The 19163-nt window shown below is 42.4% G+C and overlaps 1 protein-coding gene across 2 annotated transcripts in view; it reads right to left on the reverse strand.

Annotated features, from left to right (window-relative positions):
• Nucleotides 1–18884, reverse strand: part of LRRC2 (leucine rich repeat containing 2) — a 58188-nt gene extending 39304 nt beyond the window's left edge. Inside the window, exons 1-3 of one of the 2 annotated variants that reach the window (XM_044446098.1) lie at nt 18742–18883; nt 9076–9286; nt 8596–8741 (exon numbers count right to left, since the gene is read on the reverse strand). In XM_044446098.1, the coding sequence (XP_044302033.1) occupies nt 8596–8741; nt 9076–9099 (170 nt within the window). In that variant the 5' untranslated portion in view covers nt 9100–9286; nt 18742–18883. Of the gene's footprint in view, nt 1–8595; nt 8742–9075; nt 9287–18741 lie in introns of both variants that reach the window. The other variant, XM_044446100.1, reaches the window with a different exon arrangement.
• Nucleotides 18885–19163: the final 279 nt, after the last annotated feature.

The raw sequence follows: 19163 nt of genomic DNA on the forward strand, positions 1-19163 counted from the left end.
CTTAAAATAGTCAAGAGCCAAAGGTCACCAGTGCATGTTCCGAGAGTGACTGTGCAAATGATGTTACCAATGTAAACAGTAAGGATCACCAGTGCAACAGGGAATTCACAAGACAATGGCTATTTGAAGAGGTCATGCGGGCATTACTCCGAAGAGCAACCAATGTCACTCTAACATCACTGAATAAAAATAGTCCAGAAAGAGTCATACTGGCTTGTCTCTGTAAGCCAGCTCTGCTAATGAACCACAGAAGCTGTTGAGGTGTTCCTGAGGAGAAGTGGGTAAAGCACACAGAGAAAATGTAAATCATAGAATAGTAGAGTTGGAAGGGACCATGAAGGCCATGGGGTCCAACCGCCTGCTGTTGCAGGACACCACGTTACACCATCTCACTCAGGTGGCTGTCCAGGTTCTTTTTGAATGTCTCTGGTGTGGGAGAGCCCACCACCTCTCTAGGCAGCTGGTTCCTCTGTCGCATTGCTCTGGCAGTGAGGAAGCTTTTTGTGATGTCCAGCCTGAATCTGGATTCCATGTCCTACACTCTGGCCACAGTAAGAAAAGATCTTGCCGTTCCTCTTTGTGACAGCCTTTGAGGTACTTAGAGAGGGACATCATGTCCCCTCTCAGTCTTCTCTTCTCAAGGCTGAACATGCCCAGTTCTCTCAGTCTCTCCTCATAGGACAGTGTTTCCAAACCCTGGATCTTTTTTGCTGCCCTCCTCTGGACCCTTTCCAATTTTTCTGCATCTTCCTTAAATCTTGGTGCCCAGAACTGGACACAGTATTCCAGGTGAGGTCTGACTAGTGAGGAGACACACATTTAACTTAAGGACAAACTCCATCCTACTGAAGGAGAAAAAGGAACTGCATCCCAACAACTTTTTAAGAAATGGGAAGAAGTTGGTTTGAAATAAACGGTCACAAAACATTCATAATTAGGGTCATTTCCTAGATTGGCATGAAATTCTCTGTGTACCAGTGCTTTCTTTTTCCCAGGGTCACTTCCCTATTTTGTAGTATCCTTCCTCAGTAAATGACTGTCCTCGTTGTGTCCCTATTTTGCCTTTGAGGAAAACATTAGGAGTGGCTTAAAAAAATCTAGTGAAGGATATCAATGTTTCATTTCTGTACAGTATTACATGTATACTCCACTCCCAGTCAAGATGAACTCCCACACATTGTATAATAAAAAGCCACATGAAGGTACAGTATAATCAAGGCTAAGTTTGTGGTCGAAACAATCCCTTTTGGTTCCTGACAGTTGTTGGTGAAGTCCAGGCCCTCCTTTGCAAAGGACTTGCAGATTCGCACTTCCATGTCAATGGTCATATACATGTACACATTGCTGGTGTTTGGCTTCCCTCCCTTCCCTCCCTTAACCCAGAGCAAACACTGACAAATGTGTTTTAATTGTGACAGTTCTGTAATAAGTACAGCCGGATCCACAGTGCATTGACATGTTCTGATGAACATTATTCAGTTTTAAAAGACAAGGGAAATATGTGTTGATATATTTCACCCATTCACTTATCAAAACATGCTTATATTGTGTTACTTCCCATTTATGAGCCCCCAGATGATTTTCAGCAATAAAACATAATACATTCAAAACTGGAGAGCATTAAAATACATTGTGTAGTTCATAAGCAAACAAAACAAACAGGTTGTGACCAGCTAGATGAAGATTCACCTAAAGGCTGGCAGGGGAAGAAGGGTTTTAACTATCTACCTAAAAGGCATCAGAGAAAGAGCCTTTCTAACTCCCCTTGGGAAGGAGTTCCATGGTCAGGATGCTGCCACCAAAAGAGCCCAATCTGTTGTATATTTGGTTATATGCAGGTTCAGCAGAGGTAAGCATTAAACAGCTGGTTTGGTTAAGAATACAAATCTGTTAGAATCCACACTGAGAAGCTTTTGAGTTTTTTAAAGGGTTTAGTTATTTACAAACAATCCATATGTGACTCTCATGAAAGAGAGATGTTGGTATGTTCATGCAGGATTTCTTGCTTTATTGCTACCTGGTGAGCTTAAAGAGGAGGAGAAATAAACACATACTTCTCTGGTCATGGTAGAAGTGAGAGAGCAAAATGTTAATGAGAGCCAGTGTGGTGTTGTGGTTAAGAGAGCAGGACTGGGACTCAGGTGATCTGGGTTCCAGTCCCCACTTGGCCATGGAACCAACTGGGTGACTTTGGGCCACTCACAAAGTCTCAGCCACCCTACCAAATTGGGTTGCCATTGTGGCAGTAAAACTGGGAGCACAAGGAAGAGAAAGATGTACGCCACTTTAAGTTCTTTAACAGAAAAAGGTGGCATATAAATCTAATAAATAAATAAATGTGAACGTCTTCCTTTTCAAGTGAGGTGGAAGGAACAAAGGACATAGTTCATGCAGAGAGGTTGGCCTTCTTTTGTTTATGGCATTAACCCCTTCCCTCACACACTGGTTAATGGACAGAGCCACACAATGCAGGCAATGCTACCTACACCTAACAGGAAGTACCACACGTGATTGGCATGTTCAGATGGAAATATTGTGGTCTGTTATCAACAAGACTGTTCCAACAGCCAGCGCAAAGTGGTCTATTCTGCACAGTAAATGTTTGCAATGTGCTGCAGATGGAGAAAGGCTTTCAGCAACGTATAAGAAGGGAAGGAGCAACTCAGGCAGCAATCCTTGGTGTGCAATTAAGAGCCTCATAAGTACTCCAAAATGTTCCTGTTTTTACCTGTGAAATGTTATGAAATTCAAGTACGGTATTAGCATGTACAAAGTTGACTAGATTACCCTGAGGTCTTCCAAGGCATGCAAATCACTCCATTAAGAACATTCGTAGTGCTGCTGGTTTAGTAATCTGGTCCATTTCTGATGTTTCCACACAAAGCTTTCTTTAGCCTGAGTCCACCCAGTCTGCAGTCTCCATGCCAAGCAAGCCTATTAGCCATGCATGGTTGCCTACTAGGGACCAGACTGACAAATGTTTGATTTGTTGTTTTTCTCAAGATGCAAAAATTGGACCACAATCCAGTTCTGATCTAAACAAATATTTTCACCCGCATGCTTAACCTTTTCCTTGAATTGAAATGAGTCTTTGGGGGCGGGGGCAGAATTGTGTCCATGTAAGAAACCCCAGTCAGTCTTTCCAACAGTATTCCAGCTGGATCAATCCTAGGGATTACAGCCAGATAGAACTGCACAGCTATTCCATTTTCTACTAAATATTCCACAGGGAAGAAAAAGATTAAAGAAGCAGTGGGGAAAAGTCAAAGAGTTGCAAGCAGAAGACGTTGCTGTGATGTTTGTTTTATTCTATTCATTTTTTGTAAGCCATCCCGAGACACTTGCACTGGATGGGTTAGAAAAGTTTTTAATAAATTATAATAAATGTGCATTCACCATAAAGATCCAGCAGGCTGAGGAGGACAGTCCATGCTCTTCCTCACTATAACTTGTATTGCATTTCTCATAAAACTATAGTTAACAATTTCTAAATGTTAGAAATTTTCTACATAGAAATTAGCACATGGGGAATTTATGAAAATCTCTGTCCTCTTCTCTTCATCTCTTTGGCAGTGCATAAGTAGCCACACTGGAAAGCACCACAAAATTCAAATCAGAGACTTAAATCCGGAACAGAGTTAGACATACTTAAGTTCATTTGCATCAATGGACTTATGCATAAACATTCCTAACTCTGTATTTGATTTAGGCTAGAAAATTCAGTAAATTGAAACTGGAAATTTAATCTGTTCATCCTTATATCTGTCATATAGGCTTGCAAAGCCTGATTAAAAGAGACATTTCCCAGTTATGACCTTTCAAGGGGGGAAACCATGGCTGCATGTTAAATGCCATATTTACAAGTATCCACAGTTGTATGGCTGCCATGAAGTGCTCTGAAGAAGTTTATATTAAAAGAGCAGTGAAATCACAAGATGCATATACTGGAAAGAGTGTGAAACATGGCTACAGCTCTCTCAGAGATCCAGAAAAAACAGTTACATTTGTATCATCATTTGATCACAAATACTCCAAAATGATGTGTCGTTTCAACTGTATTCATTTCAACAATGCTTTGTCATCACAAGCCCTCCTCCAATTTTAATTGAGCAAACCAATAATCTCAGTGCAATGTTAAAGCATTTATGTATTTTGTTGTGCATGGCAGCCCTGTGTTGTTTCAACAGAAAAAGGTCCTACATCTCCCAGCATTCCTCAGCTAGCCATGAGTCCCAGCATGCTGGCTGGGGCATGCTGGGAATTGTGGGAACTGTTCTCTCTAAACATGCAAAGGCTTATGCCCTAAGCCTTTTTGTGAGAGCTATGCCCTAAAAAAACTGTTTACAGTATTACTACTTCTAATTTTAATATGGAGAATAAGAAATAGTAGTACCACATTCAAAATGTCATGGTACTGTTTTAGTGTTGCATACTTTACAGTCTTTATTTCTCAGACACATTCCTCTACAATTCCCTTTGCTTTTTGTAGCATGCTTGATAGTTAACTTTCCCCCATAAAATTGTTTGTTTGTAATTTAGTGCAAGAATTCAGCCATCTACAAGTTGGCTTCATCAAGAGCACTCTTTTTTATAATGCACAATTGTCATTCCACCATTCTCATCAGAACTATGAAAAAGACCACAGTAAGCAAGTTTTATGCTGCAATGCCTCCTCGCACAGGACCATTAATCCAAATTCAGAAGCAAGCTGAAGTCCTCTGCGCGAGCTTTTACTAGCTACAAGATGAACTCAAGGAGGATGGAAAATGCTACAAATCCACCCAGGATAAAATGCTTGAAGAAAAAGGCATGGCAAGGTCATCACACTCCACAGCCGCCTGCATGCACCATGCCCCCGACTGACCGCACATTTGTCAGCTATGTGAAGGGCTCTTTGGTGGAGGGCTCCTGTGTGTGTGAGTTGGCACAGCTCCCTTTACACGGGATGCCCAGGTGTCCTACATTCCAGAGGAGAGGACTTTTTTTAGAGCTAACAGAGGACATTCATCTACTTGAAAAGAGTCCTTGATCCGAAGTGCTGCCCATCCAGATCAAAGACTCCTAAGGAGGAACAGAGGCAGGGGCCTTGAATTTGCCCATCAGTAGTTTACACCTGGTTTAGTGAGCAGGTCACCGGCACAATCTCTGCACCAGGGTCTTGTATTCCTATTTAAATAATACTTATTTGTGAACACATGGGAGGGAGGGAGCATGCTGCTTCCTTACTACTCACTCACTTCCACTTTGTTAAAGGGTGTTCTCCTTGATGTCTGAACCTGAAACTCTGGGTTATTGATAGAGAAACAACCCAGATTTTTAACTAGATTGCTTACTAAAGCAGAAACAGGGCATCAATCAGGGGTCAGAATACTCACTCACTCTCTTACAAATAACCATGGTTAACAAATCATGGTTAACACTCACTCTCTTACAAATAACCATGGTTGCTTAATCATGTAAGTTAGGTCAGAGAGTCAGAGGCAGAAATGTTTATACCTCTGGATGGTCTTAGAGATACCTTTTGTTAAAGCTAACAAGTTTGCATGCTCTTCAATGCTATTAAATAAGCTTAACTATGTTGATCTTGTCAAATACCATTAAAGTATAGCTTTATGTAGCTTTATGGATACTTCCTGAGGGTCCTTCCAGATTAATTATTTATAGCACAATAAATTTTACAAGAAATGGATGAAAAACAAGTACAAATTTCCATTCTTACTATTTTCCAAACAGGAATCCTCACGATAGCACTTTCGTTGCAGGGTTATAGCAGCTTCCCAGAACTTATTTTGCCACAGGGACAAATAAACCAGAGAGTACAACCTCCGCTACCATCGTGTGAACTGTATGAAATGTGGTTTCGCTAGTGCCACGGGGCATCTGCCAAGCAGTGCCTATTACAAAACTAGCAACAAGAGGCAGCGGAAGTGCTCTCCCAGCGGAAGTTCTGTGATGAAGGAAGAAAAGTGGTCTTTGTGACTGCATGTTGTCGCAAAGTGGAGGTGTTCATCCAGTCTGGGTTTTCAAGGTCAAACAGCAGCACAGCTTGAGTTCTCATCTTCCTCCACTTATTTACAAAGAGTAGCATCCTTGCCCCCTTGCAGCAAGGACAGAGCACGCCACATTTCAAGGTTACTTAGCGAAGATTTTCAGAGACAGAGTGAAAACCAGCCCACCTTGGAAAAAAGGGAGCCATTTCAGAGCTGGGGAAAAGGAGATGGAAGGGAATTCCTTGCCTCTGTGGACCAAAGCAAGTGGACCAATTAAGAAGTGCCTGGTGCTCCTTCCATCTGACCGCTGAGCAGCAACATCTGCCCTGGCAGTGGAGCCAGAATCTTTTCTTAAAGGGAGGCAAGGAGGGGATGTATCAATTTGGATTTGACTCTTCACGTGGGCAGATCCTTCATCCACATCTCAAGGAGAATGCGACTTCGATTTATACTGTATTGAAATCAGTTAAGCTCCAACAAAAGGATTGTGCTTCTGAGTTCTTGACTAAGACTGCTGGACAGGAAAAGAGGGAGGGAGAAACTGGCTCATGACAGGTAGGGGCAATGTAACACAAGAAGTAAAATCGGGGTATTGATTGTCTCAAAGGCACCATGCCGTTTGTTCTGAAAATATAGAGTTATCTGTTTCAAGATCAGATAGTCCAATTGTGTACAGCCCCTTAGGTATCATTACTAACCCAAATGAATCAATGCAGCCTTCCTGGCCTCCAAGAGTTGCAGCAAAACCAACTGCAGGCCATTTCCTTCCATGTGTTCTTCCATGTGTTCTTCTAATCCTTGGTCAAGCAGGGAAAGCCCAAGGACTATAAAAAGAATGTTGATGTGGACAAATGTCCATGCTCAGATGTAACATATATCTCAATAGCAATTGCTCAGGGAAAGCAAATAGACATAGTTGGTGCAGTAAGACACTTGAATAAGGGAGCACTCCTTCCCGCATGTGCCTACCCATCCCCTCGGATCATCATCAGAGGCCCTTCCAACGGAGCCCCTCCTGAGGAAAAAAGGAGGGTGGCTACAAGGAGAAGGGCCTTTTCAGCAGTGGCACCCCTACTTTGGAACCAGCTCCTCAAAGATGTTTGCCTGGTGATCTCCATGTATCCTTTTCAGTGCCAGGTGAAGGCCTTACTAATTTTCCAATGTTTTAACTGTTAGAATTAATCGGCTTTGATATTTTTTATTTGGTTATAAATTGTCACTGTGCCTTTTATGCTGCTCTATGGTTCTATGAAATTTACAATGCCATGGTTGTATGGATAGATTGTTAGATCTTACTGTCATATTTGTGGTCATTTTAATTGCATTTTATTGTATATTTCTTAATTTGTAACACACCTAGGAATCCTCTTGGCTAATGGGGTGGGATAAGAGTCCCATACATACCTACGTACAGCAATAAAGCTTGCTTGCTTGCTTATTTCAAGTGTTTATGTTAACGTTCTACCTGTGAGCAGGTAGGTAGCATATATCATTGGCATATATCATTGTTCATAGACTACCAGGATGGGTGAGGGAGCAAAAACTGGTGTCCCTGTGCACTGGTGCCTGGTCCCTGAAAAGGGGTGGGGAAACTGGTGAGCAATTTACACAAGAAAAACCAGGACTTATGAGGAAGAAAGTGAAACAAATATTCAAATGCATAATTTATTTAAAGTAAGCCTCTTAGCATAAAATGGAGGGAAGGGGCTCCAATAGTTATAGATTCTGCAAAGTAGGTTATTTTGAAAACCTGACTCTAGCTGTGCAGTGCAAGACACAGAAGTAACTGAATGTTTCTATTAACTGCCAGGTGGTTGCCGAGCCTTTAACTAACTGCTAATGGGGGCCAGGCAGAATGATGCTGTTGCTACTGCTTCTGTTCTTTCCTGGTCTTTTCTCAGCCTCCTTGGGATTTCTCATTTCCACCCCTCTGTCTATCTCTCTCTTTTCCCAGGTTCCTCAGATCCTTTGTTCACAATTTCTGCCTCCTGCTTTCCCCTCACAGTCTCCTCAGAAAATCCCCATTCCCTCAGAAGCACTTCTTCTACTCAAGCTCTTCAAGGCTGCGCTTCACCAAGGGTTGCATTTCTATTCCAGCTTGCCTTAAGAAGTCCACTGTGCATGCCTAACAATTCAAAAACAAACACAGAGCTTTCAGAAACTGTTTGGTTTCTCACTGTTGGAAACAGGATGCTGAGGTAGATGAAGCACTGATCTGATCCAGCAAGGTGGTTCTTAAATTCCTATGTTTGCAGGCCTGGGTTTTATTTCATGTTAGCTCGATAAATGCGAAGTCTGCACAGCTGTGTCCATGTTCCTCTGCAGTTATAACCATAGCAGCAAATGGAGTGTAGAGTGGTGAGGGTAGGAGGTAGATTCAGAGTAGATTCTGAAGTACCTTTGCTCAGAGGAAGTGATTTTTAAGTTCTGCTAGCAGACAAAGTAAGCAAAGGAGCAACAATGGAAATCCTCTCCACAAATGGAAAATAATCTAATATTCTACAGACATGGTACTACTGGCAGAAAAAATGTTGCTATGACTGACGCAAGACTTAGCATAGTTTGGTCATCAGATCAATGTTGAATGAATGAGATATTTCCTTACTTCTCTAATGCACTCCTGGATACTCTTTCCTTCTCCTTTTTTTGCCGTTCTTTGTGCTTCTTAACCCGAATTTCCCACAGTCCTCTTACAGCTGAAAAGTCAAATACAATCACCTGATGCCCCATGTTGCTGACATCAGGATTCTCCTGCAAGAAGAATTTTATTAAGATAGTGTCATGAAAATGAAAATAAATACCTCATGTAGCAACAAGCATATTAAAATAAAAAGATAAAATGATTTGTGCTGTGTTATTAGGTGTAGTTATGGAATTCTTTCCATTTCCATGGCCTATGAATTAGATTAGGCTCACAAATGCATGTATGCAATTTCTGTGCAATAGGACAGGAAGGTGAATTTATGAACCAACTGTATTTAGAGCGAGGTCTTCCATTAAGTAGAGTAAGGCTGGGTTCACACATGACAACAAGCAACCCTGCATGGTTTCTGTGGAGTATAGTTTTTTGCCTAGAGGTGCTTACCAGAGGATTAAGTGGTTTCCACATTAATGTGGTTTATACACTCTTTGTTCAGTCCTCCCACTGTTGGCACACTTCCCATCAGCCACCATGCCTGAAAGTCAATCCCATGTTGGATGGCTAGAGCAGTTCATGCATCTGCTGCCACTCTTTCCAGAGGACTCTTCAGTAGGACTATGGAAACCTCAATGCTGGGGTCTGATGATCAGGGAAACTATGGTGGAAACCATACAACAGACTGTGGAAACCATACAACAGATTGCTGTTTCTTATCATAGTTTATCATGGTTTCTAAAAAACAAGCATACCGTGCTGAAATGCCACAAAAAGGCTCAGATTATACAACAAAACATCTTATGGTATCAATCAATGTAATGTTTCCTCCAGTTTGTGGGAAATACATAGCTCTTCCCCAAGTGAAGCAATGATTTGATTTCAAACTGAAGACCACTTCCTACCTTCCTCTCCCAAAAGGCTTGGCTCTACCCTCAAGGAAGTCCATGCTTCTTGTGGACCAGAAGGCAGGAACGCCTGACATCAGTCAACTCATTTAGTTTGACATCAGCTTTCTGGGTTAATTAATTCCCATTTCTGCTCCTCCGTCCCTCCTTGTTGTATAGTATCTCCCTTGAACCAAAGACCATTTGTTCTCAGCAGCTGTCTGACAAATCTCACTCATTAACCCTGACATTTCTGTGCCACATTCCATCCCCTCTCCTTCTCTGTCCAGTTCACATCCTGAACTTTCTAGCTGGGAATGTCCTGTTTTGAAAGAAATGGCCTTCATCTGTACCCACACAGCCCATGCATCCCTTTGGAGGCACTCCCATTCCATCAATGAATTAAACTACTGCTGAATTAAACTACTTAGATCAGTAAGCACTTCTCACTTGACCCTTCTGTTCATGGGAAATAGTACTCAGAATGCTCTGTTTCTGAGGTCAAGTTTGCCAGCTACTGGCCTATTGCTGTTTGCCCTGAGCCTATAAAAGCAAATGGATGGACAGTCTTGTCTGCATAATAAGGAGGTCCACCTGTCCTTCCCACCCCACTCATTTGCCATCTGCTCATCTTCCAGCTAGAGCTGACTAGAGCAGTAGTGTTGGGAGTCTCCTCCAAATTCCAATCTGCATCCAAGAACTCACACCTCAAAATTTTATATAGCACAACTTCCGAACTCACTGATTACTGAATTCACACAAGACTTCAGTGTAGCCCTAATTCTTACCAGAGGTTGCCCTTCATTCTGTTGAGAATAATGGCAGCTATTGAGATCTGTATCAGATCTGTATCTGATGTTAAAGCAGATCTTGGCTTTATATCTCCTTAAAAAGCAGCATCTCCATGTGCCTCATCCCCATGTGCTGGGATACCACTTCAGTCATGACAAGCCAGCCAACCACTAAGTCTGGTGCAAATTTAGCTAGGAAACTAGTAAAAGTGCACTTCTTGCCTCGAGTCATTGCTGAAAATGCAATGGTTTCAGCTTGATATTTTTATCATGAAAAGCAGCTAATCCATCTATGCAGGGCTTTTGCTATGCTTCCTTGTTCATAAAGTCACTCACAGAGCCAGTCTGAGAGAATTCTATGTAAAAGAAGTCAGAAAGTCTTTTAAAAATAATTGCTTCAATCCAGATAAAAATGGCTGTTTTCTCTCCCCTCTTTCTTCTTCTCTTTTTAATTTCACTTGAGATTTCATTAGATGCCATTTTTATTGCACTTAATAAAAGAGAGCTGGAGGCTGTCAATCCACTACTAGAGAAATCATTTTCTCTCCCCCCTTTTAAGGCTAGACAAAGTCATGGATGAAGGCTATGAGTCATGCTGGCTAAATGGAACATTCATGTTTGAGGCACGGCTCTGTGAATTCCAGTCACGGGGGATAAATTTGCTTTCACTCCATGATTGCAGGAACCATTCTTTGCAAGCATCTGGCTAGCTGCTTTGGAAACAGAATATGGGGTTAGGATGTGGAATTAGATCTGGGCTGAGCAACCTGTAGTCCTAGGGCCACATCCAGCCTTTGGCTTTAAGTCTTCAAGCCAAGTCATAGAATCATATGATAGTAGAGTTGGAAAGGGCCATGAGGGCCATCGAGTCCAACCCCCTGCTGCTGCAGGACACCACGCTACCCATCCCACTCAGATGGCTGTCCAGTTTCTTTTTGAATATCTCTAGTGTGGGAGAGCCCACCACCTTTCCAGTCAGCTCAGAATTCTGGAAAGAGCAGCCTCTCCCTTCCAGAGCAGCCTGGCATATGGGACAGAGGAGGAACACAGAGAAAGGGAATTGTCAGAAAGGGTTTCCCCCATACTTCTGGCTTCAGTACCACCCACCATCACATATAGCCATTCACAGAGTACCCATGAGGGAGTGAGCCCCTCAACAGAAAATAAAAGGTTGCCCTTCCTGAATTAGATAAAGTTTTGCTCAAATCAAACCGAACTCCTGAGTTCTTAATTTCTCTTTCAGCATGGTTACCTTCTCGATGCTCATTCTCACTGATCTCTCTCTCTCTCTCTCTCTCTCTCTCTCTCTCTCTCTCTCTCTCTCTCTCTCTCTCTCTCTCTCTCATGCACACACAGTCCAGACACTCCATTGTCCTACTGAACATTTCCATGCTTGTGCTTTTTGTCCTGGTCATAATCTAAAAAGATTTGACCATTCTAGAAGAGCAAGTTACAACCTTGCCCAGCCCTTTTCCTTCGATGTTGTGCTGTTGGTTTCCTTTGTTGGGAGTGGTGGAGGAATGGAAACCACATCAGGTTATCGTGACATGTGAGCCCAGCCAGTGACTGGCACGAGGTCACTCGGTGAGTTGACTGACTGAGTGGAGATTTCCTGGCTCCCCAGTCCAACAGTCCAAGCACCACACCACACTGGAAGCTCACCATATTTTTCATCTGTCAATGCATAGGTGGGTCTGTCAACTCAACCATTTAGCCCAGGAAAGCAGCCCCTGTGGGACCAAAACTGGCATCCTAAAAGCCACTCTGGAGAAATATAAAAAAAGGGGAGGGAAAGCTCATTGGTCTTCATAATGAAGGCTAATGAGCATGCTATCCATACATTATATGCTTGCAGGGGGGGGGGGGATTGATATCAGTCAACTTATAGATGCGTTGACCTGCTCTCATCAGCCTTCTGTTATGGATTCAGCTCTCTTTGTTTGCATCCCCCGCCTCATCTACAAGTTACCATGTGTATAATATCCCATAAATACCCAGTTCTGAGCCAGCGAAGGAGGCACATGTGTTATTTCCATCTGGATAAAGCACGTTTGGATAAATCCTCTTTGCCTAGCTTCTTGCATTAGGAAAGGAACTGTCAATAACCTTTTCCTAATTTAGGGTGCCTGCTCTCATCAATGAGCTTTTGTCGCATGCAGCCCATATAGAAAAGTTGTGGTTTGCAAATAGCGTTGCCCTCCAGGTCCTCAGAGCTTGCTGCTCAATACCATCATTCCTAGAGGACAACTGCTTGTGAATTATTCTTTTGGTCATGGCACACCTTACTTTGATAATGCATTGTTGCCGTATTGCTCAGTTTTATGATCTATTAGTTGGACAGCTCATGAACACCAGGCTCTTCAACAGTGTACTATAAAGAGAGCAGGATCCTAGATTGAGAAGAAAAGATCCAAGGCCATAACAAAGGGAGATTATAAGTAATTTATAATGGTGCCACCTGTGACAAAGAAGCTCTGTTTGTTGGACTCTATAGTAGCAGGCAATCTTAGCTTTAGCGATTCCTATTTACACATGGCGAATTTACTGGGCTTCAATCAATATGCTCATGTTTAACACATCAAACTAGATTCATCCCCAGTGCCTCTCCTACAGCTTCATCATTACAAAAGGAATGAGTCAATGCACCACCGTGTGATTCATGGTTACTGCTAAACTCTTTTCTACTTTTCAGGGCATTTAGAAGCCAGTTTATATACAGGAGAGGTGCTACCATTTTCTCAATAGCTAGATTTGAAAGTGAATTTTATTCAACAGTCAGTTGCTGAGTGTCACAGTAGAAATATATTTGCAGTATTATGCACAGTTAAAGGTTTCCAAAAGTGAATACTTATTGTTCTCATTTCTTATCAGTCCTGGTTTTATCACTTTCTTGTTTGTTTTGCAAAAACAAGTGCTTTGTATGTGTTTTCTTCAGTTTGATTTTTAACAATAAAGCCCACAGAGCTAATTCTGCAACCTTCAATTCATGATCAAGACAAGTGTGCTTACATTCTCTTGAAACCAGTGGTACTTGTGCGCACAGTTCCTTTCCTCAAGATGCTGTTCTTGGGTGGAAATTGCTTTAAATGTAGTTCCAACAAAATGTAGGCCATTCACTAGCTCTGCGCATAGGTCAAAGTGCTACCCTTATCTTTCCCTTTCACAAGGCATCCTGACAAAGATTGGGCCTCTGTGTAATTGCCCTCATGCAATATTTCTTTGAAGAAAGCCCTTCCTATAACAACACAGAACCCCCAAAACATGGAAATGGGCTTTCAGTGGAAAAGGTGTCCATTTGTTCAAACGGTAATTTGAAAAAGATTCATGTAAAGAAGGTTCTGATTTGGGGCACTCACTTTAAGTTGAATACCAGTAATAATCAAACCAAAGGTTCTAAGTCAGGGGTGCAGAACTCAGTCAGAGGCCAAGTCCTAACTGGGGTCTTCATCTGGTCCTCTGGAGTCCCATAAATGGCACCCACCCTGCCCACCCCATTCCCTGCAACCACAAATCCTTGTGACTTTTGTGATGGTTTTCCCATTTTAAATTGTTGATACACCTTTCCTGCGGCTACTCGGCTACCCAGCTACTAGCCACAAGAGCTTTGCATTGAAATATGCTGGGGTGGAGTCCTTTTTATGTTATCTCACCCACCCCTTCTGCCTTTGGCCCTGCTCATCCCTGGAATGCAGCTCCAAGAGTTCCTTTGAAATGCAGTTGAACCCTTGGTTTGAATGAAGTTCTATATCTCTGTTACAGGGATAGAGAGAGGCTGAGTAAAAGTTTCTCATGAAAATAACCAGCTTGATGATTTATTAGATTAATTGCAGAAATTAATTTCTGTAACAGTACACCATATCTACACCCCAAGCTCATGAACATAAAATTTGAAGTAAAGAGAAGCAAGAAGGTCAGCAGGTCCAGTTTCCTATTGTAAAGCAGGACTGAGCTATGTACCTTCGAAGTTTCCTCATACCTATAACAGAAGGTAATTACTTGATCTAAAGTTCATCTGCTAGGATTCATCAAAGGAAATGCTCCATCAACAAGATTCTCTTTTATTGCTGTATTCTTTACACCACCAAGACTAAGCCCCTCACAGGGATGTTCATTAATTAGATCTTTAATTATGGATTAATTAGTGGTTGATTTGAGCGTGTTCCTTGTACTGCCCCTGCTCTCACAGCACTAATGCATTTGCCATCTAGCTTGATGGATGCTACACATGTAGAGAGATTTCTTGCAGATGTATTCCCTCTGTCATCAATCAGCAGGAAAGCCCATTCTGCAAACAGATTCCTCCTTCTGTCATATGGCCAAAGAAGCTACTTAACTTCCTCACTGGTCTCACTCATGCTTTTCATCTTTATTTTATTGATGAAATTTTGATGTCCGGTGTTTCATGGACATATTGAACAGCCAGAGACCAGCCTGGCCTTCACTCAAGGCACAAGTCGCTTCACGTGAGAAGCCAGACCAGAGCTGGAAGCTTGATCAGGCCAGCTGGTCCCTGCAAACGTCGCCAGATGTATCGCCTGGCAAGTGCTGGATTGGACGTCACAAGCACCCTCTGGCAAGTGGTCCCGGTGCCTCAGCAGACCAGAGACTGTAGACTGCAGCTCGCTCTTCTGGCAAGTGGTTGGTGCAGAAAATGAGGCACCGGAGTCTAGCTGCAAAAGACCCCAGCACGAAACCCCTGGCGCTGGACGTTATTCGGAGATTCTCTGCTACTTTGGCAAAATATGCTTTATCAGAAACTAGACTGGTGACTGTTTTACTATGTTATAGCAGGATGGAACCCTTGTGTGGAACACTCATTTTCGTTCAGGGCACATCTGTTAGTTCATTTCCCTGCCCCTGGATAGCAATCTCTTCAGGCATTTACTCTGCATTGCTCATACCCAGTCACTGGCAAGATGCAACTGGAGACCTATGTACAATGGTGTTTCAGCACACTAATTGTTTGGACATTGCTGCATTTGAGAAGAGTGGGCCCCACGGCAGAGAAATTCAGGAAGGATCTAGAGCACAGCACAAACAAAACTAGTGCATCCATTGAGGACTTCTGAGCATCAGCCCTGAGTAACAAATTGGCCAGCCAACTCCCTCTTGCAGGCCAAATGGGAACACCAACGTATCAACTGCTCTATGGATCTTTCATTCATCCCAGAAGGTCACTGGGCTTCAGGGATGCAGAAGAGTATTAACAACAGTGGGAAGAGGGAGGTGAAATAAAATTGGTGTATTTCAACAAAGAGAAAGAGATGAAAGCACAATAGGTTGTATGTCAGAAAACAAGGAAGAAGGACACTTTTCAGGAAGGACACTTTGCAAGAAGGGACCCGTTGGATAAGGTCAAAGAGTCATCAAATCCATCACAGTGGGCTTCAAAAAGCTCTCAAGCAGAGCTTGGAGGCAATAACCCTCTCTTGCTATTGCTCCAGTGCAAAGGCATGGAGGTAGGGTCAAACCAAGAAGATCTACAATCTCTTGCTTGCATGAAATGAAGAACCAGCCCTTCAGAATGTTCCAAAACTGACCTTGCCCAACCTGGTATTCTCCAAATATTTCGGACTACACCTCCTATCATTCCTGACCATTGGCTATCCTAGCCAGGGCTGAGGGCTGTCAGGGTCCAAAACCAGATTGAGAAAATCTGTCGTACAACTTCAACTGGCCCAATTAAAATTTTCTCTTTGTCCCTTATCAAAGCCAATGCTTCCAGTCTATCACTGCACTATAAAAACAGTCATTAAATCCCATAAACCCCATATATTACACCCTCAGCAATGCAGTGGGAGCTCTAGCTATACTTTCCCATCATAGGCCGGATCTAGAACACTAACTGCTAGTGCCTTCACAAATGTGATATGTCTTGTCAATGTGAATGAATACTGAACATCAGTAAGCAACATGGATTTCTTTTTTAAAAAAGCCAAAATTGAGGGAGCCTCCAAAGCAGATATCCTTGCACCATCCTCAAAACGTCTTTATCAGTTTTCATAATTTCTCACACCCAATAGCTAAGCAAACTAGTTCATTCTCTTAACCAAGATATGAAAGAATTGCCCATATAAAAGATAATGCAGACTTTTTCCCTTTTCATGGTTCCATTAGGTATTGCATTGATATATTTTTAAATAGAAGAGGAACATTGAGGAAAAGAAATACTTTTGTCCCAAAAAATCAAACAAATATTTACAGGATCTAATATATGATTAATAAGAATGTACGTAGCATGCATGGAGTTGGTGAGAAGCTTGGTAACAAGAACACACACACACTTCAAAAACTCCCTGGGATCCTCTAGAATTTTAAGCACCCTGACTTTAGATCAAAAAGATTGCCCAGCATTTCTTGCTGATTGTTTGAAAGGGGAAGAAAAGCCAAGACACAAGAGCTGAGGCTAAGCTTCCTAAAATCACTGGGCATTAATTCTCATGTTTATACCCTAAAACCTCATGAACTTTGAAGGCACCACTAATCTGAAAAGAGTTTCTGAACATCACCTCTTAACAACAGGCTGTTTAAACTCTAGGTTCTGACACAAAAATAGGTTTTACTTTATTTCCATTTCAACGTTTCCATACACTAAGTATCCACAAACAAAATTCTTGTCTCCACACATGCCCCCCCCTTTTTTTTTTTTTTTTTTTGCTTTTTGATGATGTGTAACCAGATGCTGTAGTATCACCTCTGGTTGAACAAACTTTGCAACATTTTGAATCAAAATAAAAATCAACATATCCCTTTTATCAGAGATGGTGCTAACATGAGCAAGGTGTGCACTGACACATGGCTCCAAAAGTGGAAATGCATCATTCCATAAAAAGACAAACTTAGAGAGCCAGTGTGGTAGTGAGTGTGTCTGACTTGGGACCTGGGAAATCCACTGGGCCACTCGCAGATTCTCAGGCACCCGACCTCACAGGGTTGTTGCTGTGGGAACAAAATGGACGGGAAAACTCAGGAAGCCCCTTTGGGTTCCTTGCCAGTGGAAGAAAGCCAGGATATCAATGCCATGTAATAATGTACTCTAATGTTATGCTTAGATGGGAAATGAATGCTATAATGTAACAGACATGCAATGCATTTCACTATAACAGCAAAGACTTTAGCTGCTACTCAGTCTGCTTCCCTGGTGCTGCCCTGGAAGATGCAACATTCCTACGCTCCCTTCTTATGGCTCTTTACATTTAAATAGGACTTTAAGTTGTTTTGCCACCCAGTGGACCCAGGAACCTCCCCACTGCACACAAGATACCCACAACAGCAGCACCCTCCCTCTCAAGCGCTGCAGAAACTGGCGCGCACAGGCCAAATGTCTCTGGTACCAAAGGAGGAGTAGAGTCATCAGGACTAGTCAACATTGATATCCTTCTCCTCCATTAAACTGAATTGGGGAGCTGTTGAAATAGGGGGCATCGCCTCTTTCATACCATCCCTCTCTCTAGAAAGGAAACAGCAGTGTCAAAATATAGGAAGAGCCTGGCTGGATGAGACCGAAGGCCCTTCTGGGCCAGCATCCTCCTCCTCAGCTCTCCAGCCAGATGTGCCTGGCGAGTCCCACAAGGCGAGGGAGCAGGAGGTCCCGTCTTGCTGTGGCTGCACAGCAGCTCGACTGTGGAGGCACTGCTTGTCGCCCCATGGCATTAGCCCCCACAGCCTGATCCTCCTTGTCCACGGCCAGCCCTAACCTTCACTCCCTGCCGATTAAGGATAAGTCCCCCACCTTGCAACTAGAGTGCATCCTCTTCTTACACTGACGGGCACCCATGATAACTTGTTAATCTGCAGTGTAAGTTTTTGAGCTAGAATATTTTTTTTCCTCACACGCACACAAATGTCTCTCCGCTTACTTGATGGGCTTTATCTGTGTTAGATATTTGGCATAAGTGGCCTTCGGCAGCAGGCATTCTATAACTCTTTTAAACTTCAGTCAAGCTACTGACACTCAAAGATAAATAGCCAATCTCTCAAAGTTTTTTTCTCTTTATAGTAAATCATTTTCACTCCAACCTATGCCCTTGAGAAAGTACCCGGGGGGAGGGGGTCCTTTGTTTGTTTGTTTGTTCTCTTTCTCTTTTTGGTTGTGGAGATAGGGAGAGCACAAGCAATGGGAATTAGATATGCTTGCAATAAATAAATTAAAAGAAAGAATTCCATGATATACAGTTTGTTGATTTATCCTTCAGCTTAAGCACTTCAGGTCAGTGGAATTAGTTTATTTAGATAATCTATCTTTGCATTATATGCAAAACACCAGGTGTTTCAAAACAGTACGATGCTCTGGATTAAAGCTATTTATGTCTGCTACTTTAGAGACAAAATTTTGGCAAGCACTAAAAGAAGTTAGCAATTATAACTTTGCATGTTTGATTGCCACAGATCCAAAGAACTCAACTGTCAGCAAAAGCATCAGCAAAATGGCCACTTACCTATGCTTGTCTAAAGAGTGTGTTTTTTCTGAGCTCCCTTGTACCTGCACAGTAAGAAACTGGGAGCTCTGAGGTTGTTTACAGCTGTTGGTCAGCCCCAATACCTCTATTTGTTTAAATCTGCCAGTGTGACCAGCCTTCCAGATTTGCTAACGTTCTATATTTGTACACTGCTAACATGATCTGTAGTTTGAACGCAGCCACGGGGATGATAGAATATCAACACAGCTAGGGTGTACTTGAAGAAAAGAATGGCCCTTTTAATAGGACAGACATCTTACTGGCACTATAGCAAGGCTGATAACAACAACATTACTGTGACCTATAACCCAAACATTAATTAAAATCACAAAGAGGCGCCAAAGATTTTCTGCCACAAGGAAAGGGAAGATGGGGTTTTCATGTGAGAACTAGTATAATAT

Source organism: Varanus komodoensis, unplaced genomic scaffold (assembly GCF_004798865.1).
Source record: "Varanus komodoensis strain SLA01 unplaced genomic scaffold, ASM479886v1 scaffold5, whole genome shotgun sequence".
Taxonomy (NCBI): Eukaryota; Metazoa; Chordata; class Lepidosauria; order Squamata; family Varanidae; genus Varanus; species Varanus komodoensis.